General features: G+C 44.6%; 1 protein-coding gene and 1 long non-coding RNA gene across 3 annotated transcripts; one reads left to right on the plus strand and one right to left on the minus strand.

Moving 5' to 3' along the window:
- Positions 1–299: 299 nt before the first annotated feature.
- TSPAN2 (tetraspanin 2) lies at positions 300–27,101 on the plus strand. Its single transcript, XM_075776066.1, has 8 exons — positions 300–694; positions 3,577–3,679; positions 16,387–16,484; positions 16,932–17,006; positions 17,493–17,594; positions 19,734–19,808; positions 20,546–20,629; positions 22,611–27,101. The coding sequence occupies exons 1-8, from the start codon at positions 626–628 to the stop codon at positions 22,674–22,676; spliced, it is 672 nt and encodes a 223-aa protein (XP_075632181.1). The 5' UTR covers positions 300–625; the 3' UTR covers positions 22,677–27,101.
- On the minus strand, positions 5,175–27,573 carry LOC142605204 (uncharacterized). Of its 2 annotated transcripts, none has more exons than XR_012838931.1 (2): positions 27,277–27,573; positions 5,175–6,839 (listed from the first exon to the last, which is right to left on the minus strand). It is a non-coding gene; the product is annotated as an uncharacterized LOC142605204 (long non-coding RNA). The 2 variants fall into 2 exon arrangements; XR_012838932.1 differs by having other exon boundaries at positions 5,175–6,844; positions 27,277–27,359.
- Positions 27,574–27,680: the final 107 nt, after the last annotated feature.

Below are 27,680 nucleotides of genomic sequence, written 5' to 3' on the forward strand. Positions count from 1 at the left end.
TTCTCGATCTCACTCACAATTTTGTGGGCATGCATTCTGACATCCGCCTCTAATTTAAAGTCTTGGCCTGAGGCACATGCCCCGCCCAGAAGGCCGAGAGGAAGAAAGGATGACAGGGCCTGCCGCGGGCACCCGGCGGCCGCCGAGCCGAGCCGGGCCGAGCCGAGCCGCCTTCGTTCACACGGCAGAGCCACGGGCCGCCCGCGCCCCGCCCGGGTAGGACGGCCAGACCCCCCCCGGAGGGCGGCTGCCTTGCGCCCGACCGCCTCGCACCGCGCCGCCGGGAAACACCGCCGGGAAACACCGCCATGCAGGCAGCGGGCCCGGGCGGCAGGCAGCGGGCCCGGCCCCTCAGGGCAGGGCCGCCCCCGGGAGCCGCTCTGGGCACCAAGCCCGGCCCGCCCGCTCCCTGGGGCGCCGTTCCTGCCGCCTCCCGAGGCTGGTCCAGGTCGGCGGCGCCACCCGGGCAGCGCCGGCCCGGCCCCGGCCCCGGCCCCGGCCCGCCCCTCGCCGCGCCCAGCCCTGCACCTGCCTCCCGGCACCGCCCCGCTGCCCGCCCCGCGCGGAGCCGCCGGCGAGTCGGGCCGAGCCGCTTCGGGAGCTGCTGCCGGAGCCGGCGGCCGCCATGGGCACGGTGCGCGGAGGAATGCGCTGCATCAAAATCCTGCTGTTCATCTTCAACCTGACCTTCTGGGTGAGCGCCGGGCGGAGCGGGGCGGGGCCGGGCGGAGCCGTGAGGAGCCGTGCGGAGCCGTGTGGAACCGTGCCGCACCTGCCGCGGGCGCTCCCGGGTCCCGGCCGCGGTCAGTCCCGCGTGGAGGCGGCCGGTCGGGCCCGACCCCGGCGTGCGCGGGAGGGGACCCCGGGGCCCGGGGCAGAGCGCGGGCGGCAGGCTGCGGCCGGGGGGGCCGGGGTGTCCCGCGGCAGGGGCGAGCCGGGAGGAGGAGGAGGGGAAGGAGGAGGAGGAGGTGCGCGGGTCCCTCGGAGGAGCGCTGCAGGACAGGCCACCTGAGCGGGCGCTGCAAGAGTGCCCTACCAGTGCTCACGACTTCTGCTCGATATGGCTTTTCATGGGAAAACGCGGACTTCATATAAGATGGCATTGCTGGGAAAAGCCGACATCTTTCTTAAGTGATAATTTAAAGTAGTGACCATTTCCCCAACAAGCATAACATTTCAAACAGCAGGAGGCTGAGAGGTTCTCCCAGCATCCCATGCAGCGTATTGCAGTGGAACACTTCTTCACAGCATCCTGATGCTTTTTAATAATGTAATTTCAAATAGTGAGCCAACAGCTGCTACTTTTACAAGTTCATCCTAAGAGAAAGTCCTTGCATCATATTGCACGCACTTTGCTGAAAGCTACCCTAATGTGGCAATGAATAGTATCTACTGCAGAACCCTCAAAAGATTTAGGGAATGCTATGCCTGTTCTCTCCTCTTTGCATCTTTCTAATACTCTCACTGTTCCATAGCACAACTGAATTCAAGCTTTCTTTTTTCTTTCACTTTCCTTCATGCTGTGTTCTCCCTTCCAGTAGCTTTCCAGTTTTTCACACTGGAAAACAATTAGCAATGTTATCTTTTCAAATGTCTTTTTCTTTCTTTCCGATTCACTGTGGGTTTGTTTTTTTTTTTAAAAGGAAGTCACAAAATAATCCTGTTCAGCCTCTCTGGAGCGAGCAGTTTTGGGCTTTTGTCTCCTTTATACTTGCAACACAGTTAAGCCAAATGCTTTTCCCTCTTGGTGACAGCACTGCAAGCTCCGGGTACACAGTGCTGCTGTGCTCGAGCTGTAGGAGCAGAGTGATGTTGCCCAGCTGCAGCTGCAAGTCAGTAGAAGGACAAAGCTTTGCGTTATGTTGTTTCACAAAAGTGACAATTACTGTGTTTTGTTATCTGCCTTTTCACGGAGATGGAAGGAACCATCTCCTCAGCTGGACTGGGGGCATTCATCTCAAACACATCCAAACTACCAGGGATGCTTAGATGCCTGGACTGACTCGAGCGGGCTCCTGCTGTGCTCCAGCAGTCCAAAGGCTGAGCCCACGCCTGCAAGCAGGGAGGTTCAAACGCTGTGACCAGGGCGGCAGGGGAGCCCCACGCTCTGTGCTGTGCCGCTTCGGGGAGGAAAGCTGTGATCCCAAGCTCTTCAGCCATGTGCTTCCCTGCTTGCTTTGCTTGCTGTGGCTCTGCCAGATGAATCAAGTGCTGGGCAATGCGGGACAGATTAAAAAAGCACCGCGCCAGGCTGCCAAGGATATGGTAAGCAGCGGGTGTTTTGTGAACCTCGTTCAGGTTGCGCAGTTGCTACGGAGCGAGGCTCTGGGCCTCCATCAGAACAGTAGCAGAGCATCGTGCCTGGTCCTGCAGGATGCTGAAGCAGTCTGCCAGGATGTACACCACTGCCTGGTAGGCTTATAAACGTGTCTGGCATGCAGTGAGTCTGAGGCCACTGTCTATAGATCTTTCCCCTCAAACAACATGCCCTGACATTCCTTTTTGATCTAATCTAATTTGCATTAAAGGGATTTTTTTCCTTGCATTTCACAGCATCCATCGCTTGTTTGTAAGCCATTTCTGTAATCCAAGGTATTGTACACCGCAATAATCCTTTTACCTCCTAGTTCTGATAGAGGGTTCCATGGTGATTTACAGAAAAATGCCCTGTCATAATTGGTCCCAACACACTTAACTTCAGCACATCCCTAAGAACAACACAACCCTCTCTTTCTGGCAAGCCTCCGAACAGAACCCTTCCTACAACTGAGCAGCAGCAGCAATTCTGAAATGGCAGATGGTCTCCCGTAGTTTGGTATGATGATTTAGAGGTCCAGCTGGTCTCTCTACAGTATCATATATCCTGTGACACGTACAGGGGAAGGGGGCACCTCTCAGCCCAGAAGGCTGTTACTTAGTCCCAAAACAGCTACGAAAGTTGAAAAAAAAAGTCAGTTAAGTTACTTGTGTCCTAAAGTTTTGGTGTGTGTCAAGCCAGCAGGGCTTAACTCCTGATCACACGGCACTTCTCCATAAGGTGCTTTTCCTACAGTAACACCAGCGTGACTTCAGACTCAGGCCCTGAGTGGCCTCCTGCATACCACCCAGCTTCAGTGCGGTTCTGAGGGTTAGGAAGGAGGGCAGAATGTTCTTCGTTGGTTTTGCAGCCTCTGTTCTTCTCATGGGCACTCACTTCCCTTCCACACACACACACACACCCCCGCCCCACTACATTCTCCATTGCAATTCAAGCCAAGTTTTGATGACTAAAAGAGCCAGCTTACAAGGTTTGAAAGCCACTAGTAAGTTCAGAGCACCGCTACATTGAAGAGCAGAAAGAAAGAAAGAAAGAAAGGAAAGGAAGAAAGAAAGAAAAAGAAAGAAAGAAAGAAAGAAAGTACATTGCACTATAATGGGAATTCATTGTTATCAAACACTAGCAAGTGCTTCCTGAATTTTCTGACAGTGCCATCCTGAGCTGTGGGATTTCAAGAAAGCCTGTGGTGCCAGTGACACCTCTTTGACGCTCTCCAGCCAATTGTTACTAAAGTATTGACCGGTCTGTTTATCTTCCAGCTGGCAGGATTGGCTGTCATTGCCTTTGGTCTATGGCTGCGGTTTGGTGGGGTTATGGCAGACTTTGCTTCAGACAAAAAGTCTCCAGAGTATTTCTTCATGGGTAAGTTAAAGTGCCTGTGATGACGGTAGCCTTTAGAAGGCTAAAGGTTTCATCCTGCACGTGCATTGAATTATACGAAGGCCAACAATTCCAGCTACACAAAACTGGACATTCTGGTGTTGTGTGTCATGTGCATGATGGCTTGCGTCCTTTCTCTGCTTGGCATCAACTTCCTTAGGCCTAACTGAACTCTGCTCTCAGACTGGATCCAATCCTCACGTATCCTAAATGAGTTGTGCTAATACTGTCGGAATAGAAGTTGAGATGGGTCAGAGACTCCTGGAACATGGGGCTCACCAATATATCCTCCCAGAGTTTTCTGTGCAGCTGCTAGCCAACAAAACAGTGTCACTTCTGAATGTTTCTAATACCAGAGCAGCAGTATAACTTTTGCTCACCAGTTCTCCCTGTGTCTGCACGCAGAGGCCCTCAGAACAAATCCTTCCTCAGCTGAAAAGTAAAACTACACAGTGTTCAGTCATCTCAAGAACTGTTTGTCCAACCTCGGCAGGAATCAACTAGTTCCCCAAGCCAACAGGACTGGTATTGTTCATATCTAATTTTAGGCATTTAAGATATTTTTTTTTCTCCCTAGGATTTCCAGTTGGGTTTTCTGGAAGTGCCACTTGTGTTACATATCTATAGACATCCTTAAACGGCAGCTGTCTAGGACTGCCAGCAACTGCTTTTCTCTCTCCATTGGCAATTGTAACATGCCTTTACAGCAGAAGAGTCAGATTTTTTTTCTGTTTTAATATATCACCCCTGGAGATGGACTCACTCAATAAAATCCAATTGGTACAAACACTTTTGCCATCTACAAATGCCAAGTGTGAATCAATACCCAGTCCTGCCTTGTCCATCAAGCCACTCTGACAGGGTGGCCAGGAATGGGAGGTGACACAAGATGTCCTGTAGCAGTTAGTTACCCATCACAGGAATATTGCCTGGGCTGTGCAGTTACTTTAAACCTAACCCCAAGCTGCTTTAATATATGCAACCACACTGGATCTGACTGTATAGTACTGTAGGAATAGAGGGGTGGAATGTTATATCCAGCAAAGTTTCTGTGGGAGTTCAAGAGGCTGAATAAAAACGTTCAGATGAAAATTTGATTTGGGCCTGAGGGTTACTGTAAAATACCCTGTAGCACCTCCACTGACACAGCCAGGAAGTATGGTTTACTTTTTCTCTTACATCTGAGCTGCTATGTCAGCAGCATACTAGATCACCAACTTCATTTCCAGATCCAGGTTATACCTGCTGAATTTCCTATGTTGTATCTTGGAACTGTTCCCTGCCTCATCCACTTATGTTTGATCCAGGAGATTCAACAAGATGGAAGGATGTTCTGTCCTTCAAAATCAAGTACTGTTGGTTTGTTAGAAGCCAGAAGGTAATACATCCTGTGATGTAAATAAGCACCACAGTCATTTCACAGCTTTGCAGTGCAGGCTGTAACACTGTGTAAATAAGATATTCTTTGGTGCATGTGCATTTAAATCTCTAAAATATTTAATCTGCTTTAGTCCTGAATAGGAATTACAAAAGCTGTTCAGAGTTGTTAATTTTGGGAAGTCCTGGGGAATGTTCTTGTAAAAGTTTCATCATTATACCATGACATTCAACTATTGGGCTACCACATGTATTTATAGAGCTGTATGCTGTAACGTGCAACTGCTAGCAGAGGAAGTGCTAAGGAACAGGTCATAAATATGATGAAAATTCTTTTAAACTTGCACTTTTGACTGAATTCTAAAGCAACGTTTTGTTCCTTTTTTGTAATAGGCATTGTGCTCTGAACGGAGCATTCCTGTTAAAGAAAACCAAAACATTTTCTGCTGCCCTCCCTCATTGTAAATCATGTTAAATGCTGTTGTGACTTCTAAGCATCTGCTGGGGCAGCCGTTCAGAAGTCTGAGGCTGTTAACAATCCGTGACTAAGGCAGTGGTAAAAGAATGGTGATAAGTTCAGTAATGGTGGGGTTTTTGCAGCCAACAAGGCTGCATTTGATGGTCACGCTCAAGAGCTTTCCCTCTCTAGGAGATTTTGGCTCTGAGTCCCCCTTGCCAGTTGTGTATCGGGCCCTTCTCCCAGAGACTCTAGGAGTGTTGTTTGTTTGGCTTTGTGTGTTTGCTCTGTAACATGCATTCTGGGTGACAGCCAGAATTTTGCATAGGAATTCTTAATATGGAACACTGCAGCACCCAAGAAGCAGCTGCCCAGAGGGCTGAACGAGAAAGCAGATCACTAGCATGACCTGGAGATATAAACATATGGCCATATATTTAAAAATAATTTCTTTAGCTCTGTTCCACTGACCACTTTTGTGGCTGCCTGTGATCAGACCAGCTTTGTGCCAGTGCTTGGAACAACAGTGCAGCTGCATTCAGAGTTTGCTTTGTAGGTTGAAGCATCACCATCTTGTGGAAAACATCTCATTTTCTTGCTTCTAAAGAGCAGCACGTTCTGCTCTTTTTGTACCTGGATCGAGCTGCCAGCTGAAGCTAACCAGCTTCTCTCTTGTGCTTCCTTGTGATGGTTTTTTTCCTGGATCTGAAATGTTGTTTTAGTTTAAAATAATTGATAATTATATCCTTGCTTTTTCCATTAGGCCAGAATGAGTCTCCTTAAATAGCCTTGTTCTTTACCAGCAGTCCAGCTGTCTTTTCTGCCCCCTGGAATAGTTCGGGCCATGACTTGGCAACCAGGGCTGTTCATCTTTTCCAGCCACTGAAATGTTTTTGTTGGTTTGAGAACAACTTACAGGCAGCAGTGCTGAGGTCAAGCACATATGTGTTCTTAGTTTTCTGTTGCTTGTGGGTTTGTGTTCAGTGATCCATACTCCCCACTGCAGCTTGCAGTTTTTTAGCCTACAACATAAAACGTTGGAATTGGAACTCTTTGACCCATGCAGTCTCTGTCCGCTTTACCAGATGTATCTTACACTGGAGCAGCCTCCTAAAATTGGACATCCTCTCTCTGCAGCTCCCCAACTTTTGGAGTTCCCGCTGCAGTGGCAGGCATGACAATATTTTTATGTTACTCCATCTCATAGTACGTTTTTTTGTGCCTGTGCTTCAAGTGGTGAGGCAAAACTGTAGCTTTCCTGTTCTATTGCAGTTCAGCTCCGGCAGATTTCATATATTCTTCTCTTAGCTGTACTTGAGAGAAAAGAAAAAGAAAGAAGAGAAAAGATAATTTTAGCAAAGGTCAATAGGTGGGCAGTTACCTCTTTTATCTGAGTTGTCTGTGACATTTTAGTGACAAAATGGAGAAAAGATCTGTAGAATAAAGGGAATTCCCTCAGATTGCTTGTCCTTCTTGAGACTCCTGTACCAAGACTAGCAAATTTTTTACTGGGCAGGAAACTCTGCAACAATCAGAAGGAAAAGAGAGATGCTTGTGTGAACCCAGCATGTCAGCCTTGCTGTCTCACAATTAATTAGTCTTTAATTAATTCTTTGTTCTTAAATTTAAAGATACCTAAAGCACAGATGTGAAGACAAAGTGCCTGCTGAGTGCAAGTTGATCATCTGTGAAGTAAAAACTAACATGGGTGCTTTTTAAGGGTCAGTTCAAGATACCCATTCTCCGCTCATTGTTTTTGGTGGATGAAGAGGAAAGTCTGTTCTGGTTCCCTGGGCAACATGGAGCACAAACTCTCTGTATCGCTAATAAATGAAGTGCAGAGGGTCACATCACTGCCAGTAGCAATAAAAATGAAGTGTATGTACTCAACAAGCCCCCTCAGGAATGGTAGCAAAACCTGATGAATGTGAATGAATCAGTCTGGATGACTCTTTTTCATAACTGGCAGCACTGAAGCATTGCTCCTCCTGCACAGCCAGAGCGCACAAACTTTCTGCTGTGTTACATTCTCTTTGCTTCAGTTCCATGATCCAATCTGTGGTTCAGGCATTCATCAGGGCCAAACCAGTTGTGGACAGAAGTTTCAGGGTGGCTGTGGCTTTTTCTTGGGGTCTGTGAGAGCATGAGTGATCATCCTGGCTTTGAAAGGTACAGTTAGATGGTGCATGCCTTAGGATATGAAGTCATGTCTGGAGTTGAAGGATATTAGTAGTTTTTCTCCATAGTAGTGGGTGCCCGTACAAACAGGAGTTGGCCAGCAGTTAAATCCATGTAAAATGCAATTCTCTGCTCCTGTGCCCCATTTTATTATATTTCTATTCAGGTATTTTGGAGTCAAGCACTATGCCCTTAGTCAACAGTATTTTCTCTCCAAAATCCATAGCCTCCCAAACTCTATCAGCCTTTAAAATGAGAGCTGTTGGCAAAGTACCCAGCTGCAGTACCACAAGAGGAGCCTCAAATTGTCCTGTCATCATGTGTATTGGAGAGGCTTTTAGTCTGTACTTAAGCAATGAACCTGTCTTTCTTCCTATCATCTTGTGTGCAGGTCTCTTCTTCTGCAGTTGAGGAAGAGTGGTTTAGAAAAGGCTGATGGTGGCCCTGAATGGAAAACGAGAGCTGCTGCACTGGAAATCTGCTTTAAAAATACGACACCACCACTACCACCCCCCACCACCCCCCCCAAAAAAAAAACCTTACTCAAAATGAAAGTTGTTAAAAAATCCTCAGTCTCTGTACTGGATCATAAAACCTGGCAATCAGTTCCTAAAAGCCAGTGTCCCGCCTGGCAGAGTAAAGGCAAGGCCACCACAAACTTAGAATTCTGACAAAACAAGCTAATTAAGCCTAATGGAATAATCTGTCCATCTACCTCAGGTTGATTGTTTTATATTTGCAATATGCTGAGAGTCAGGAGGCTTTTTTTTTTTTTTAATTAATCACTTAAGCATGATAACGCACTTTATGCTTTTTGCCTGTTAAACTGTCCTCCTGGGTAAACCTTTCTCCCACCCTACTCTCTTTGTGCATAGCTATGTAAAAACTAGCCAGTTCCACACAGCAGCGGCAGTTGCTGTTACAATGGTAACTGGCAGTTACACCATTTCCTTCTTTGACGCAGCCTCTCCTCCTTCCTCCAGGCAGCTGCAAGTCACCCCGGCGCCTGCACGCGTTGTGCACGCTGCACTCGGACAGCACCGCTCACCGAGCGCGTGGGGTGTCCCTCAGCCTACCTCAGTGAGCGATCGAGCAGTTGTATCTGATTCTGGTCAGACCGCCCATTGTACAGGCCAGAGCCCAGCACCACACGCTCAACACTTCTACTTTTCCAGCAACAGCCACCTGTAGCAAGTGGTGTAGGTGACTAGGGATAAACCTAGCACTGGTCCTGAATGAAGTAAAAAGACATCGAGATGTTTCCTCTTGGTTAGGAGCACGCTAAACTCCAGGAATGCTCAGGCTTTTTCAGTTACATGCTTTGTTCTTCATACATGCTCTCTTTAAAAGGCCTAACTCTGCTCTAGATGCCAGTCTCAAAAGTGGCTTCTAGAAGAACCAAAGCAATATGACGCGTTGTATCTCAAGGGCAATGTCCTGTGTTGTGTTTCATTCTGATGGAGCAGGAAATATAACGGGACTATCCCCTGTCAAGCCATTAAGAGGAAAGCATTTTGTCTGTTGGAAAAAATAAAACACAACAAAAAAGCCCTTAGCTCCTTTTTGGAGCTTCAAAAGCACCTACAGAGAGGTTTTTGATTGAGTTGGCTTGTTTTGCTCCAGCACTGATTTTATCTGCACTTGGGTGGGTAAGACAGCTATCTGCAGAGTCCTAACTTTTGCTACTGTGCGGGCTGCAGATTTCTGTGAATGCATTATGGCCATACTCTGGTTTGGTTTTTTTTTTTTGGTTTGGGTGGCTTGGAGCCTGTGCATTTAAGCATTAGAAGTGTATAAGTGTTGTTAATATCTGTGTGGAAATGTATGCGTACACACAGGATTATTCAGGGTGTCCTAATCTAGAGAGGATTGCAGAGAATTGTGAGAGGATTTCAGAATACCAAATGACTGAGTATTAAAAAGGTAGATGAAATACATTATCAATAAAGCAAAGTGATGCAAGTGGTAACAGATAATCTAAGCAGAATAAAGACTGACAGACTTTAAATTAGCTATAACCACACGGGAATGTGATCTTGGACTCACTGTCAGTTGCTCTTGACAAAAGTGCCTGCTCAGATGCAGTCAAAAAGGCATATAAATGTCAGGAATTATTAAGAAAAGAAATGAGAATCCAAATGAAAAATTTTAATGTCATTGTCTACATTTCCAGTGCACTCAGTGTCTTGAATGCTGTATGTGGTTCTAGTCAAAAAGGATGTAATAAAAGTAGAAAAAGTACTAAGAAGTTTGACAAGATTATTATCATACTATGCGCTATGAACAACTTCCATATTAGGAAATTTTTCACACTATTGACATCATTAAATTGTAGAATCCATTGCCACAGGATTCTGTGAAGTTCAACCGCGATAGTACAGATCCACCTAATACAGCTATGGTGATTACATCTGACTCGGGTGAATTTTGGTACAGGGTGAAGTAGATATTGGCGGAGCCATTGGAGACTGCTGAGAAGGTAATAGCTGACGTACTTTGGCTTATGTGAATTTAGGACATAATTATTTAGGGTTGTGAGATGCATGTGAGAAAGATGTGTAACAAGTGCTGGTATTCTGTGGGAAGGGGGAGGCAGTGAACCAGGATGTTACATTACAGTGAAGTTGAGAAGCCTACAAACCGGCTTCTTACTGGTATCTGTAATGCTTTTGTGGTTCCAGGAAGATTAACTGTGAAATACCTGTTAAATTCACCCAAGACATGTAATGATGTCTGCGCATTATGCTCAAATTAAGGGTATGTTCCAGTTCTCCAGAAATTCATCTTCCTTCAGAGGACTCTGCCTCTCTTCTCCGTGTTTTGTAAATGTATTTTATAGATAAATACACTAAAAATCTATTAACACAAAAATGGTAATTGCTAGTAACAAGCCTGTTTCGGAACTTGACTTTGCTGCCATGTGCAACGGTATACAACTGTCCCTGTCTGGCCTGTTTTTTCCAACTCCTACACGTGTTTCTCATCTTTTCCGACAGTGCATTCACACTACAGGTTCCTTGGTGCTCTACTGTGTCAGCCTCCGTCCTGTGGAGGAGCACATCTGCCTCCCAGGCTGTCAGAATGCCCATAAACCTCAGGAAAATCTCTTCATGTCTGGGTTCTAGGACTCCTGTCATCACTGCCTCTGGATCCCTTATACCAAGAACAGAGCTGCTTGTTTTCTCAGTGGAGTATGAACAGTTGGCAGTTTGTTCAGTGTTAGTCAGCCCAAAAAAAGAAAAAGTAGAATTATTTAAAATGGAAAGTGACCATAGCAGCCAGGTAAACAAGAAACCCATGTGAAATAAATTCAGACAGAGAGACAGTGTACGTTTGTCTGCTTCTGCTCTTTGCAGTAAGGTCTAGAAACAGATTTTTATCTCAAAGCCATCAGTAAGACTTTTGGGGAAAAAAATACCCCAAAAAACAGCTCTGGGAGTGGGTTCTATTCCAGACTCTGAAATTAGATCTCTACCAGCCTAGGTGGCCGGCAGAGTGTATCTGGTGGTGATGGTTCATGCGTTGTCTGAAATAAGAATGGGTTTAATGTTCACATTAGTAGGTCCCTGCCTGCATGCTTTGGGTTGTAAGGTTTCCTTGCTGTTCATAAAACATCGGTGGTACACGCTTCTGCCTATTACGTGATTCTTTGCAATGGGAGCATGGAGGGACTCTGGTTCTAAGAACACAGTTCTTACTCTGTCCCGGTGCCATATGACAGACTAAAGAACCGGTGACATTTCCTTTCAGATGAGTTATGGATAGATTTGTGTGCTACCTTGAGAGTCTTTTTTAATTGCTCTAAGGAACAAAGAACAGATGTCTTGCACATTTCACTCACCATTTTTCTAAAGACATATTGCAGTCAGCAGCTATAAAATTGCATCCTTTTTTACCTACTGTAAAATGATTAAATTCCTTCTAGAGGTGGTTCTTCGTATGTGTGTATGTGCTCATACCCAGAGGAAACAGTATTTAATGGAAGAACTCTGTGCCATGAACATAGATGCCAATCCAGAGATCTCTACTGAGCTGGGGATTTGCCATTCTTCACTATTGGGAACCATAGGTTGCTCTGAGATTGCCAGGTAACTTTTTAATTCCCCTTGTAATTGCAGAGTCTCCTAGAAAATGGGAATCCCTCTTGTTGGAATTTTCACAGGGAATACCCCCATTTGACATTTTTCTTTCAGGAAAGAATGATTTTCCCCATGGGATGAATTAAAAAAATCAAGTATATAGAAAAGCTGCTGCTTTTCTGCTTTCCAAATTTGTTCTTTGCAAGATGAAACAATGGCTGAAGTATAGCTTCCCCACCTCTTACACTCTCTATTTTTTAGCCAGAAGAGAAAGAAATTTATTAGGTGTTTTCTCGCTTGACTTACTGCTATAAGTAGAAGCATTAGTTTCTCTTCACAGCTTATAGAAACCTGTGTCTTTGTGTGGGTGTGGGTGTTTTAGCACAGTTAAAAATAAAACACCCCACCACCCCAAAACCTGAATATTTCCCCACAAAAAATGGCCAAGAGAATAGGCTCTGTCAAAAAAACCCCAAACAACACAGTCCTATGACACTTCATTTTTCATCCTCCTGTGGTTACAAAGAAGCCCGTATTTTCCTCAAGTACCCCTCAGTCATTGGTGTCCAGGCTGTGTCTGCTCAGATCAGTCGATTTTCTGTTGCATTTTGCACATGGCTTTAATTCCTTGCTATGTGCCTCTTCATTCAGGGGCTGAGAGTGACTCGCTTTGTGGGTCCTGCCTGCAGGTGCAATAAATATTCCGGAGTTGTGGGCAGTCACATAGATGGCAGGTTTCTGCCATTAGGTCCAGTGTTTGTCCTCCTTGACGCCATAGCAGCGTGCCTGCTGTCAGTGTTCTCTCTTCATCTGTTGTCTGCTCCTGTGTGGGCTGTGTGCTGCCCATGAACTCGGAGACCAGTTAGTTGTTGAGCTCTCTCTCCTGTTCATTAGCAGACACAGATCAAAGTGACAAAATTAGGAATCAGGAAATGAACAGAGGCAAGAAGAGGTAAGAGAAAAAATTTCACGCAGGCCAAACATTTGCTTCCTTTCTACCTTGCACTTTTTTAACTTCTGCTGCACAAAAAGCTGCAGCTAGACAGCCTTCTCAAAAATTTCCATTCATCAAAACAAGCTCTCTACCTTGACCTGACTTGCACATTTCTTTTTGCCATACTGAGCTTTGCGTGAACTATTTTGTGTCAGAGTTTCTAGCTATCAAATGTGTTCCATTTTGTGACTGTAAACTAAGTGCCTGTTTTGTTTCTGTGCTGTGCTGTAGATGTCGAATTGGGAGGCCATGCCAAGGCTTTGTATTTTACTATGGAAGTGCTAATGAATAGAAGCTGATAAAGGCTTTGCTTTCCATCCTGCTTTTTTGAAAGGAACTGGCTTTCGTGAAGCTTAGTTACTTCTGACACGATACTATTGCACAGCAACGTGTGACATTAACACCATCAAATTTCTGGATTTGTCTGCTTTGCTGATCCTAGCTGGGCTAACTTGGGGGCTATCAGTGCATGATGTCTCTAGGTAAGGCTGTGATTCTAAGGGATGCCATACATTGTCACCCTTTTCTTTTTCTTCCCTTTCTAGAAAGTCTCACTTTTCAGTTTAGGTCTAGTCTTATTAAGAATTTGAGGTGATCATGCCTACATTGCTGCATATAGCCCACTAGGAAAGGAAATACTAGCTCCCTGTCTTATATACTTACACCATCTGGGATGTTTCTGAATCTATTGCTTTGATACCCTTCCTGGAAATCATCTTCCAGTTGAGCATACCTGGATCTGGGTGCTAGGAAACCTCCCAGTGCAAGCTGAGAAGTAACCTGGTCCCTTTGAATTTTTTTCAAACTACTCGTGAAGTGTCTCATTCCTGTGTGAAAGATTACATGTGTGTGTATATATAGTAGACAAGTAAAAACATCTTTAGTTTTGTGGAATTTTTTTTTGAAGTGTCATCATTATTTTTCATCTAGAAATAGCTCTCTGAGTATCAGCAACTACTAGTCCCAGGCTGAGAAAGGACAAAATCTGGAATGAACTCTCCTGAACAGAAGATGGAAGGAGGAGGTTTTAAACTCTTGGCTGGCTCAGCTGTAGGGCCAGGCACACGGCAGGCTCAGCTTTGTTTAGTGAGCGGTGTGAGTTCTTCCTGTAACACGCCTTAAAAGGGAAGTTCTGATTGAGGTAGCGGTTTAGTTGTGAGTCATGCAAGTGAAATGTTAAGTCTGTTTTTCAGACAAAAGCAAATTCAAATTCCTGAAAGTGGTCTCACCCCTGAGCCTCAGAGAGCTTTGTCATTGCTAGCTGGAAACAACAAAAGAGAAATGGGAAGACTCTCTGCTAAGTTGCCTGATAAGTAATTACAGGGACTCGAGTAGGGAGTGACAGGCAGAAAAGGGTCCAGGAAACATCTTTGTAATTACACTCAGTTTGTTAACCATGGAGATCTCAGAAAATGGCAGGTTTGGTTTTTGGCAGTTGAACAGCAGGTTCTGCACCTGAGAGAGGGTTTTTGTCTTTTGCAATTCATCTTCCACAAGGGGCTGACCTTTCTCTCTTGAGCCATATATATCTTTGTATATCCATCCCTCTGTAAAAACCACTGTGTTGTCAATATGTGTACCAATATTAGCTTGAAGAATTCTCAGTCCTAGTATGTCACAAGAGCTGAATATTAAAAATCTAGAAAAATACAGAATCTGAACTGCCAGGACAGTCAGCAGCAAATTCCACATAACTGGCATCACAGGCCTGGCAAAGCCATATTAATTATAATTGGTTTATTGCTATTTAGCAGAATGTGTTCCTCAGCAGCAATCCTTGGCACAAGAAAGGTTCCGGTACAAGAAGGATGGAGGGAAGGAGAAGGCTTACAGTAACTGGGATAGATATCTGGCCAATATACAGTGCCTGGACATGGATGTGCCAATGAATGGGCAGCAGGCAGGAGTTTGCCTTCTCCGAGCAGGCTGCGTCTGCGTGGCAAAGTAGCTGGATGCTCTGCACTAGAGCATCGATTGTTTTTTCATTTTCCTAGCAATCACTGCAAACTGTCATTTGTAGGGCTTTCTAGTCTAGGTTACACAAGGCTTGCTAACAGTAAATGCCAGCAGCTCTGTTAACCCTAAAGATTTGGGTCCGATTTTAAAATAATGTTTAATTTGGTAATCGAGAATACAAAGCATTCTCATTAAAAGTGCGTAGTCCAAGCTGGGAGAAGGCTCACTGTGCCCTCTGGTGTGCGCAGTCCGTACCTCCACTGTCCCCTCAACAGCAGGAGGGAAATGAAGTAGCAGTGGATTGGCACGGCAGATTTCTTTACGTCATTAAATTTGCCTACACACAGGTAACTCCTTGTGCTAGTAGCCTCGAGTCCATTCAGCAGTGCAGTCCCAGGGAGAGGGTGGCTAAGGTGTCCGAACAGTCGCTTAAATGATTCGGGAACTGCATAGCATTTAACCGTGAATGTCCAGAACATAAAGGCGATGCAGCGTTGCCACTGGCTGCTGCAGGGCCACCGATTCTGCCTATTGAAATAAGGTGGTGGGAAGGTATCCTGCAGTTCAGATGAGGGCAGCATGCATCACGAGGTGCTGTTTAAAGGCCATGCATGCAAGGTTCTTGGACTCTAAGTCTTAGATACTCTACTCCTTTCATATAGAATCACCTTTTTTAATATATGATGTGATGTGTCTGGTTCTGTGATTCTATCCATTTTCAAGCAACTCTTCTCCAAGTCTTCTGATCATAATGCAGTGATAACATTAGCCTTTAAAAACTGTTGATATCTCACATTCTGACACTTGCATCAGTATGTTGGAGGGGAAGAAAAAAGGTAAAGTAATGATGCTGGTTTATGCCTGCCTAGCAGGCAGTAAAGCAGCTACTTATCATAAATGGAAGATGCCACACTCCAAATCTCTGAACTGTGGACAAGCTTCCATTCTCTGCAGTGACCAAGCCTAGGACTAGTGCTGGGCTTATGACCTCCCCCAGGCTGTTCTTCCCACTCATTATTTTGCCAGAGGGTGCAAATTCATTGTTTCATTCATTTCCTCCATCAGCTTTCAAGGGGTTCCTCCAATCATCCTCTTCTTTCCAATAGCAATCAGCTTTTTCCCCAGTCAAAGCATTGATTTCAGAAAAACATCACATTGTAGCACCTCTCCCTTTGCTGAAGATCTTCAAATGTCCTTTTTTATGTACTGCCAAGCAACTGATAGACCATAGCTGCCAGGTAGCTTTTTAAGTTCCACCCCTACATAGGAGTACAGCACGTTTCCAGCCCCAGGTTTCACAGAAATAAGCCCTCTGGCAATGTTGGATTTTTTTGTGCCTTATGTTCCTCACTGAAGAGTTGTAAGGTGTTTCTGGATGGTATGGTGTATGTTCTTCCTGGACTGAGCTGCCCTTGGGACAGGAAACTTGGGAGGTGGAATTCTTCTCATTTGTCTTCATGAGATTCTCCAAGAATTCTGAAGAAATCATTGGTCTCCTTTTGTGGCGAGAGAAACTTTTCTGTGTAACAGGTGTTCTTTGTGAGAGCCAGAGACCGTTGTTACTTAAAAGTGTGTGGTTTTGACAAAATAGGTAGCAGACTTTGGGAAGAGAAACCTTAAATTCTTGTCTGATTCTGATTTTTCATAGGACTCTATGTATTGGTGGGAGCAGGGGCTCTCATGACCACAGTTGGATTTTTTGGGTGCTGTGGAGCAGCGCGGGAGTCTCAGTGCTTACTTGGAGCAGTAAGTAAAAGGTTTCAAGGGCCTGGGCTGTGCAGAAAAATCATTCAAAAGCATATGCCTTCTGTCAATAGTGACAAGATCTTTACTGTCCAAGACCTGAAATGTCTTATGTCCTTTTACTGGCTAATCTAGCATCTCTAGCCACTGTGCTATTGCAGAGCTTCCATACATGAAGTTCCATTGCTTGTCTCATGATATATTTCCTGGAATTACCTTCTGTCATTTCTGAAGCTACCATCTGAGCCACATCTTTGCCATTTCCACCTTTATTTCCATATGACAAGAAATCTGACTTGACACCCTTGTTACAGACCCTGCTTACCAGCTTTTTTTCAGTTACTGTGTGGGCTGTTGAGGCCTGAGCAAGGATGAGGGGCTGACTCACAGTCCATATAAAGCAGAACTGTGCAAGGTATATTAACACAAGATTCTCTTCTTCCTCTGCAGTTCTTTGCTTGCTTGTTGGTGATATTTGCAGCTGAGGTCACTGCTGGAGTATTTGCCTTTATAGGCAAGAAAGTGGTAAGTAGCAAACAACTTGTAACAATGAGGCAGTTATGGATTCCAGTGCCCACTGACCCACAGTCTGGGTCTTGCATAGAAAAACTTTCCAGGAGACTTTTCCCAGGAAGACTCTCTGACATTGTTATCTGGAGTCAATGAGAGCTCGTGTTATCACAAGTCCAGAATGGGATGCAGTTTTTGCCCCTCTCCATTAAAGAAAAGAGAGGATACTGCTTGGGAAAAGGGCAAACAAATTCAAGCACTTAACTTTGCCAACTAACAGTGTTTAACCAAAACACAGCATACAGCCTATGTATATTCTGACCCATGCAGAGACCCTCTGAATGGCATCAGGCCACAAAACCTCCTATCTTTGCAAGCATGGTACCTCAGTTCACCAGGCATAATTTTCTTCCCTGGAGGCTGATGACACAAGCTGGAAGCCTGCACTGGATTGGGGGTAAGCATGATTTGCCACTCACTTGGAAAGTTTGATTTCTGCAGGCAATACAGGAAGCCCAGAAAATCTATGAAGACGCTTATGATGACTATATGAAAAACCCAGGGGGGAAGGTCAACAGGACTATCTATCACTACCACTTGGCTGTGAGTAGTCCTCCTGAACTTTAATACCTTGTGCTGCTACTCTGCTGTCACATTACCCTTTAACATTCAGAATGCCTCCCACTGAGGTATGGAAGAATAGAACCGAGTGTTATTTAAAATGGAGCCAGAAGCTCTCAACCTGCTTTCCTGATGGCTCTGTCAGGATTCTGGTTTTCAGATCCTGAGTGATCCCTACCTTTGAAAGTGAAAAAGTGAAAATGGCCAGGCTTTTAAATTTCAGCTGCTTCTGGTCTTTGTTGTGCAGAAGATAGGACTATCATGGCCCTTTTGGATATTAAAATCCAAGAACAAATACCCACAAATGCAGAGACACGTAGAAAGGTCTGAATCTCTCTGCATTTGTCAGAGAGAAAAAACTGACCTGTGTCCCAGGACCTACAATGTGGCAGATCCTGTGTCCATCCTGTATCTACGCTGCCTCCCACAGAGATCAAGTCCAAGCTTTGTTGCTCCTTACAGCATTCCCACGTTCTTTAGAACAAACATTTCACAACCTCAGACCCTTTTAGCCTTCTCCCATAGCTGTTATTTCTGACCCAAAGAGGAATTCCAAGCATTTTGTGGGAGATAGGCAAACAGGAAAAACAAACCCTCTGAAACACTCTTGATTTATTACTGTCTCCAAACCCAGCACTATGTTTTGTCAGAAATAAAGATTCTAGCATTCTCTGTTGTAGCTTTTGTGTGTTGCCCATAATTCTGTATGCACTATTTGAACTTTCTGCTTTCTCCCTTTAAAAACTCCTCTTTCCTTGTAAGCCAGGGATCGGATCTGCTTTTCCAAAATCCACTTGTTTGCTTTGTTATGAGATACTGTGATAAAAATCCCTTCTGGAAGTTGTTAACACAAATTTGTCTGTTTGCTGAGGCTTCAGACAATTGAAACTGATTTTGGAGAATTTTGGCCCATACAGTTGGAACTCTTAATGGAGGTAGCAGTTAATATAGGGAATAAATTTATTACTTGATCTGTGGTTTTGGTTTTTTGGGTTTTTTTAGTTATTGTCTCACTTTCAGTATGAAACACATCTATGGTTTTGTGGTGGGTTGACCCTGGCTGGATGCCAGGTGCCCACCAAAGCCACTCTGTCACTGCCCTTCCTCAGCTGGACAGGGGAGAGAAAATACAATGAAAGGCTGGTGGGTCAAGATAAGGACAGGGAGAGATCATTCAGTAATTACTGTCACGGGCAAAACAGACTGAACTTGGGGAGATTAGTTTAATTTATTACCAATCAAATCAGAGTAGGATAATGAGAAATAAAACCAAATCTTAAAAACACCTTCCCCCACCCCTCCCTTCTTCCCAGGCTCAACTTTACTCCCAATTTTCTCTACCTCTTCCCTGCAGCAGCACAGGGGGATGGGGAATGCGGGTTGTGGTCAGTTCATTACACATTGTCTCTGCCGCTCCTTCCTCCTCAGGGGGAGGACTCCTCACACTCCTCCCCTGCTCCAGTGTGGGGTCCCTCCCACGGGACACAGTCCTCCATGAACTGCTCCAGCGTGGGTCCCCCACGGGGTCACAAGTCCTGCCAGCAAACCTGCTCCGGTGTGGGCTCCTCTCTCCATGGGTCCACAGGTCCTGCCAGGAGCTTGCTCCAGCATGGGCTTCCCACGGGCCACAGCCTCCTTCAGGTGTCTCCACCTGCTGTGGCGTGGGGTCCTCCATGGGCTGCAGGGGGATAGCTGCTCCACCATCAGCCTCCATGGACTGCAGGCCTGCCTCACCATGGTCTTCATCACAGGCTGCAGGGGAATCTCTGCTCCAGTGCCTGGAGCACACCCTGCCCCTCCTTCTGCACTGACCTTGGTGTCTGCAGAGTTGTTCCTCTCACATCTTCTCACTCCTCTCCCCTGGCTGCCACACACTGTTGTGTTTTTTGCCCTTCTTAACTCTGTTATCCCAGAGGCACTACCACCATCACTGATGGGCTCGGCCAGCGTTGGGTCCGTCTTGGAGCCAGCTGGCATTGGCTCTATCGGACATGAGGGAAGCTTCTAGCAGCTTCTCACAGAAGCCACCCCTGTAGCCCCTCGCTACCAAAACCTCACCATGCAAACCCAATACAGGTTTCCCCTTCTTTGACTCTTCATCTCTTTCTCTCTCTCACTTAGCTCCAATGCTGTGGTAAAGGTAATATGGAACAACAAATGGGATTACCCTGTCCAGAGAATATCCAGATGCCAAAGGCAAGTGTCCTCTGTTCTGGTTGTTATAATCACTTCTTTGTGTCAATGGTTTAGTAAAATTTGAGACATTCTACAAGTAAAAGAAGAACTTCCTTTTTACCTTGCAAATTCCAGCATGAATTTCCATATAAAATGGAGCAGAGTGGAGGCAGAAATAAGTTGGAGGGCATATTGAACATGCCTGGCCCTCATTTCTGAAGCCTGCTTGTAGCATCCCATGGTAGCTGAGATGATGATAGTATTACATCATCTGAAAAGTGGGAAGGACGTAGCAGAACAGGAGTCCTAAATGAAAAGCCCCATGAAGGCTGAATTTCAGCAAGTGCCTGCCTTAGTCATGCATGGAGACTCCTGACTAGAAACTTTGTTGGTGTTAAGGATATTGTTATTTCTGTCTTTTGTGGAATCTGCTTGTGAGTACAACATCAATCTGAAGGGCCAAACTTCCTGATTTAGCATGGCCTGTCAAAAGGGGTTTTAAATTTGGGGAAAACTGAGTGTAAGAAAATGACTTGGATGTCTCAGCCTGTACAGGCAAGAGGTAGAGATGTCTTACGCAAAAATGGAATATGCTATGAAAATTGTCCAACAAAACACAAGGCATAGATGCAAGAATTAGGACAGTGACTGCAATAATATTTATCATGTTTATCTGTTGTATAGTGAGAACAGCTGACAGAGTTGGTTGGAGTATATTTTTCTAGGAGTAAAAAATCTTTCAATTTTGTTTTTAATAGAACTGCCTAGTTGAAATCCAGAAAGTAATCGATGCTAATCTGCATTTCGTTGGAATTGTTGGAATTGCAATTGCTGGCATCACAGTGAGTAAATCCATGTTCTTGCTCTCTCAAATCTACATTTGAGCCCAGTACTCTGTCCTTTACTCAAAGCTTTGTGGAAGGTGTTTTCAGCAACTGGTGAGATTCCTCAAAGGTGCAGCTATTCTTACCACTTCCAGCGTGTCCTCTCTCTGGGAATTGCCCACATCAGTGCTAGCAGACTTGTGTGACTTCGTTTTACCAGTTCATTTTGTGTCCTTACACAGGGTCCAAAGTATCGAACAGTAATCTTATTTTGTTGTAATAGTAGGAAGGTGGAGTGCACATGAACCAAACTGAAAAGCAAAAGGCCCTAGCAGCATTTCATCTATTCCAAAACAACTGCAGACTGATGCTTTAGGCCCTTTGAGGATCCATTCCTTAGATTTCACAAGGAATAGAGAGTACCTACCCTTTGTATAGAAATGGCTTTCCAGGAGAACGCCGGGCTGGCTGTAGCATTGGTTCAATGTGAAACATAGTTTATAAACAGATTTTCTAGGTCACAGATCCAGTGATCAGTATGTATTTTGTTAAGGGAATAGCATTTAAACTGCATAGTTTTCAGAACAGCATTTCTTTCCTAAATGTATAGCATTTAGTTACAGGTAGCTGTTTCATCGAATCGTGTCATCAAAAACTTCATAATTTTCCTTACAGTTCACCTTCTCCCCCAAGCCTGTATTGTTGTATCCCCAAGGTCTGCTCCTTCATGATGGAGCTGTGACCATTAGATGTCACCCCACTGCAAGGATGTGGCAGGAGTGAGCAGTCTGCATCAAACACAGGCTTTAACAGAAAGCAGTTTCCAGCATGCGTGTGCCATGACTTCCTTCAGACTGAGAAACCAGCAGCAGTCTGAAGCAGCATGAGGAGCCAGAATATTAGTAAAGAAATACACCTTTAGCTGCTCTGAAGAGCAGGAGGCTCATGGACTTACGTAGACACTTAAAAGCAGATGAAGGGTTTATGTATGTAACGGAAACCGTGGTGTGGGTAGAGGGGATTAAACAATCCTGTGATTTGTATAAAACGTGAAGGTGTACTCAAAAATACAGAAAAGCAACGTGGGTGGCACAGAGTTCCAATAACCTCATTGTTCAACAAGGATACACTAGAAATACAAACAACTCTTCTACGGCTTCCCACCTCAGATACAGCAGAAGCTATGAAATGATAACCTCTTTAGCAGCAGAAACATGTCTATACGTTTTTCTGTGCTTGTTTCTAACACTTCATGGAGTGTGACCGGTAAGCTGCCGCCTCCTTCCTTTGGGAGGTGTGTGGGGAGGCGATATGACCTCAGTGGTTTAACTGCCTGATGGTACTGCTCATCTCCCATCACTGGCAACGAAGCCTCAGGAGGTAGCTGCTAACCGCTTTGGAGAATCAACCTGTGGCAAAAAAGAAATTTCTGGAGACTCTGGCAACACCCACTGTTCTCTGCTTTTAACATTCCCTCTAGTTAATTAGTTCCCTAACATGAACGGAGTTTTATATTTAATGTATAGTCTTGGCCTTGAGTAGTACCTGTTAAGAGCTAAGCCTTCTCTGTAAAACGGCAATGCTCAGCACCAGTTTCAGAGACCTGGCTCCTCTGGAATCACTCTCTGCTATTACTCAAATGTGTATACAATATTCCATGTAGAAGCATTCTGAAACTCAGAATCTTTTGGTGCAATACTAGTCATACAGTCACAGTTATTGATGTCAGTGAAATTTATGTTAATAATATTAACGTTTGGGGCTGTTATGCTGGCCTTAACATTCAGAACAAAGAACAGTGAAACTAGCATGAGCAGATAAAATCTTGGCTTTGAGTATCAGTGAAATCTGTTATGTTAATTGTCTGATATCTTGGGGTTTGTAGATGGATGCAGTCACCTGTTACTCCGCTATAAGAACCTTCAGATTGTTCTGATATGCAGGCTATTTTATAACTATTTTGTAAGTGGATCCCTAAATTGCATCCCTTCTCTTCTAGATCTTTGGCATGATATTCAGCATGGTTCTGTGCTGTGCGATCCGTAACACGGGAGAAATGATCTAAAACTTTCACTGCACAACTGAGTCCCAGGAGTTCCAGACTAAGCTTTACAAGAAGTGCTCTTCTACCCAGTTTAATAATTGTAATGCATTTTAATTAGTGTTTTAACATACTGAGAGGAAAATATCCCATTAGGTGAGCAGGTGAATTGTATTAGTTACAGTAAAACCAAAGTGAACAAAAAAGGGTTTTTAAATGTCCTTTTTAATGAAAAAAGCAAAGGTGCATCTAAGAATAATTTGATTTTTAATGTTTGTATATGTCCATTTAAGAGTTTACACGTCTACAGACATTGTGTAAGTACACGCATATCTCTCCTTATAAATATATATGCACATGAGCAGGTACCTGTATATGCAGTACCTTGTTTAGGTAAGTATGTGCAAATGGAATGTGCTGTGTGTGCATGTTTGCATGTATATTCTTCCAGAGTCTCACTATGCAAGAGTGTACACACACCTATAGGTATACAATGCTTGAAACCCTCTCATACCGAGCCCCTGTTTGCCAAGAGTTAGCAGAGGAACAAATGCCATTTTAAAAAGTAAGACCTATGATCCATTTTGTAACTGTTCTTTCCAAAGCCCAAAGAGAGTAGAATTAATAAAATTGGACTTTATTAAAAAAAAAAAAAAAAAAAATTAAAGCTTAATGGCCTGCTCCACCAAACTTTAATTCAAGTGAGTAGACCCCTTGACTTCACTGTCATGCAGAGACTGGATTTTTTTTTTTTTTTTAAGGACCGGACCCTTCATGCAAATGCAGAAAGCTCTGGGGGAGGAAACATGTCCAAGGAGATCCAGGCTAAAGGAAGAGGGGGAAAGAGGTGAGAAGCTGGCAAGATAACGCAGTCATTTGGGAGCAATTGCAGTGCAAAGTGTGCTTAAGCTTCCCAAGCTAGCCTGAGATACAGACAAAAAAATAAATCTAGGAGTTAAAGGGGACACTAAACTCCTTATTCAGAAGTCCCTTTATCCTGCAAGACTCTATATGGTCTATGTGCTGGTGCAGGAGTGGAGCTTATATCCAGAAAAGCAGCAGCTTTGTCAGATATTCTGTAGAATCTAACTGGCCTGCAGAAGCCAACCGACGAGCAGAAATGGTCAGGGAAAAACACGCAGCACTTTAATATCCTCTGTTTCTGCTTCTGTGACTATCACAGCTTCCACGGGGCTCTTACCTCAACCTCTCACCCTTTCTTGCGGGTGTAAGGCAGGAAAGAAAGATGGGACATTTTTACAGAGCCATAAAATAAATTTTCTTACTGGCACCTTTAGATTGCATGTCAGGTATAAAAGTTACACTGTGTGCTTGAAATACCTCAGGGCTTGCGTTTACATAGTTTGTTTCTATATTTTTATTTTTCTATTTGTCATATTTATTCATAAGAGAATGTTCCTTTTAAGACAGCCTAGAAGGGAGAAAGGTTGTCCCCAGAAGGGGAAAATAAATTACATCAAAGGCTCAGAATCTCTTAATTTTTGGCTTACTCAAGATAATTCACCATTTCAGAGAACAGCTTTTTGCTAACAATATCCACATAGCAGCTCTGTCTCACTGATGATCGCTAGTTCAGATTTCTGATGCAGGTGTTCCACACGTGACAGGGAAAAGTTCAGCTAAACTACCCATCTCATTGAAATGGTCCATGATGTCTAACAGGACTTGGCGTTTACAAGTCATGGGGTCTTTATTCCATTAAGCACAATAGAAAGAAATGGAATTTCAGAAAATGCATGCATTCTAGTGCACATGTTTGTGTGGAATATACATCCCTCATGATATTCTCTCTCATTTCCCAAAGAAACTCCAACTCCCATCACTCTTCTGTTACTTCAGGATTGAAAATAGCATTGCTGTTCCATGTATCCAATTTAACTGATGCATCTTGCTGTCTTTTACATAGATCTCTCTTTTCAAATTGTTCAACCACAAACTGTGACACTGAGACAGCTGTGCACTAAATGCTGCCTATGCAGCAGGCACTGCCAGCTGAGCAGTTTCTGGGCCTAGCTTCGGGTACCCAGCTGGCAGGGAGACATTATATCATATGCCAAAGAAGAGTTAGGCTTGCATCACTCCATTCACAGCTGATTAGCTATGGATGCCATGTAAAAGTAGGGCCTGGGCCCTTATTCTGCAAGCATCAGACCAGGAAAATAGGGCCCCGATCTGCTGTCTGCTCCCAAGAAAGGCTCAACCAGGACAATGACACTGGCATCAAGTCCATGAGGGTCTCAAGCTGAGGCTAGGAGAGTGTCTCACAGCAGACAACTGACATAGCCAAAGCAATTTCCTGGACCCCAGGTACACTTGAGATTGGCCCTACAAATAGATAATAGCATACAACTGGGGTGTTTTCTCCCAAGGTAATACTGTCAGAAAGAAGAAACCTATGTGTAGTGTAATTTTTGCCACTCAGAGCAAGACAGCTTTCCAGGAAAACCAGTAAAAATAGCACAGTAGGGAACCCAGTGGTTCAGGTTCCAAAATTATTGCCCTACAGGGATAGAAATTTATTGCAAATCTATCTCCTTCTGCTACACTTCCCCTTGTAATGACAAAGTGTTTTATTTATTTTAAACACATCTACATGTAATTGGTTTAAATTCCCCAAATTTGTAGCACCAGAATGCAATGATAGGACCAGAGTTTAGCTTCTTTATTTGTTTACTGTTTCTTGAGAAAGTTGGAAGATGCCCACTCCTGCTTTTGAGATGCACTGAATAAAAAGGCAGCTTGCAGAAACTTTTGTTGCTTCCCCAGCCCCCCACTCCCCCAGAAGTACAAAAACATCTAAATGCCTTATGAAAACAGGGAAGAGTTGTACAAAGAAACCTTCTATAAATTCAGACTTGAACAACCTAACTTTCTGCTGAAGTGTTTTGGGTTTGTGGTGGTGGTTTTTTTTTTCTTCCTCTGAACAGTGGATTTGTTTTTCTGAGCATAATTACTGCTTATACTCTAGGGTTTACTGCTATTTAGGTGTACAGGATACTTGCACTGCATATCCAGAACAAAATAATACCAGTTACTGGTTTAGTTCTCTAAGCTATTGATTTAATTTAAGCTGGAAATCAACGTGTTATGCAACTACTAGTGCCTTTAATGGAATCCAGTGATACAGCCTCTTTTGTTGTTTCCTGCTGTTGTGAGGTGCATAATATATTTGCAGTTTTCTCTGCATCTTAGTAACTGAAAGTATTTTTTAACTCATTAAGGGACAGAAAATGCAGCTGTTCTTTCCCTGTCAAAGCTGTAAGAATTTTTTCCTGTTGCTTTTAGATCATAGTTAACAACTCCGATTTCCATTGACTGGCTTGAGCAGCCCTTTTTAAATGCTCAGATGTCACAGGTGGGGTTATGGCTATCAAAACTGGATATATAGTGCCCACAGTTGATTGTGCTGCTGTTTTCATTTCAGCTCTTGAAAGTGCAAAATCTTTGATCTTTGCTGGCAGTACAAAATCATTTCCAAGCAATTACACCATATGTCTTCAATAAGAAAGCTTTTCGAAGGTAACTAAATCCAAATCAGTATCTAAACTTCCTCAAGTACAGTTCTAATTAACAAACTCCCAATGCTTGTATGCACCAGATACAGAAAGTCAGCAGAAGTACCCCTTCAGTCCTGTCCCTTGTACCTGTTTCAGAGGAAAAGTGGCAAAAGATCAAATCCCTCCTGGTGATAATTCTGAAAGTACATCACACACTTTTTGTTCTTCTCCTGTGAAACTGTTTGTTCTAAAGCATAAAGATGTAAATTGTTGATGCCCTTATTATATCGCTAAACATCATTATTCACAGTTCCCTTGTCTAATTTTTCTAAGTAACCAACTTCAGTGTGAGCTTCATTTGTTAAAGAAAAACCTCAGCCAGTTTTGATATCTTGCAGAGATTCACAGGAGCTGATGAAGCACAGCCCTGTAATATCCCTACAGTGAAGATTTGTATTTCACTTTTCTTCATACTGACAGTTTTATAGCAAAATGTATTTCATATGTATTGAAAAAGAAATCAAGTTATCTTAAGCCTTCAAATGCTATGTTTTACAGCCTTTGGAGGCTACTGATTAACAGCATCAGAGGCCGTTCATAGAAAGCATACATAAATAAAGCTTTTCAATCTTACTTCTTCCTCTATATTGGTGCTCCAGCCACTAGGTTCTCCAAAACACAAACCACTTCCAATAGAACAGCTTTGTTTCTATCGCACAAATTCTAATTTTGGACAGAACTGGCGTATCGGTTTATGCTGCAAAGCCTGTAGCAGAATTACCTCTATGGCAGCTTTCTTTGAGAGAAAAACCCCACCTTGTTCTGTTCTTTCACCTCCCTTTAGTCAAATGTGTTCCGAAGTGGCGTTTTATCAGCTTTTCTGTCTTGAATTTCAAACAACTTTCTAATAAAAATAACCTGAAATAAACGACTACCGGACAGAACTCGTCTCTGCGCCCTCCAGCCCCCGCTGTCACAGCCAGCCCCCCACACGCTCCCCGACTTCACGCGTGGGAGGTTCCGCGCCGCCCCCCACCCCGGCGCGGAGCTCTGACAGCGGCCTCCAGCAGGGACCCCCCCACCAGGCAGGGCTGCCTTCCCCTCACCTCCTGCATCCCGGCGCTCAGGACAGCCGGTGCGCCGGGGCCGGGCACCGGCGGACGCGGCAGGCGGTCACTCGGAGGAGGCGGGGGGTGTGCGGTGCGTGCTGCCGGCCGGCCGGCGAGAGGGTCTTCAGGCCGGGGCGCGACCGCAGGCTGCGGCGCGGGTCTGCCCGGAGCTCGCCCGTCTCCCTGGGCCGGCGAGGCGAGCGCGGCCACGCAGCGAGAACCGGGACAAGACCCGAGGCAGCAGCCGCCGCGGCACCGCCACAACTCGCCTCAGGGACCCGCGCGGCGAGGAGGGCCCGCCCACCAGGAGGGGCAGTGGGCGGGACTCGCCTCGCATGGGCTGCTCGCACTGCGGCCGGTGCTCTGTCCTCGCGGCGAGCGCGGAAAGGCGGGAGAGCGGC

The sequence above is a fragment of the Balearica regulorum genome, chromosome 25 (assembly GCF_011004875.1).
Source record: "Balearica regulorum gibbericeps isolate bBalReg1 chromosome 25, bBalReg1.pri, whole genome shotgun sequence".
Lineage (NCBI taxonomy): Eukaryota > Metazoa > Chordata > Aves > Gruiformes > Gruidae > Balearica > Balearica regulorum.

Excerpts from the sequence above, each read along its gene's own strand:
- TSPAN2 (XM_075776066.1), top strand. The coding sequence starts at position 626 with ATGGGCACGGTGCGCGGAGGAATGCGCTGCATCAAAATCCTGCTGTTC. Across the intron at positions 695-3,576 it reads TCTTCAACCTGACCTTCTGG|CTGGCAGGATTGGCTGTCAT; the intron begins GTGAGCGCCGGG and ends TTTATCTTCCAG. Across the intron at positions 17,007-17,492 it reads CCTTTATAGGCAAGAAAGTG|GCAATACAGGAAGCCCAGAA; the intron begins GTAAGTAGCAAA and ends TGATTTCTGCAG.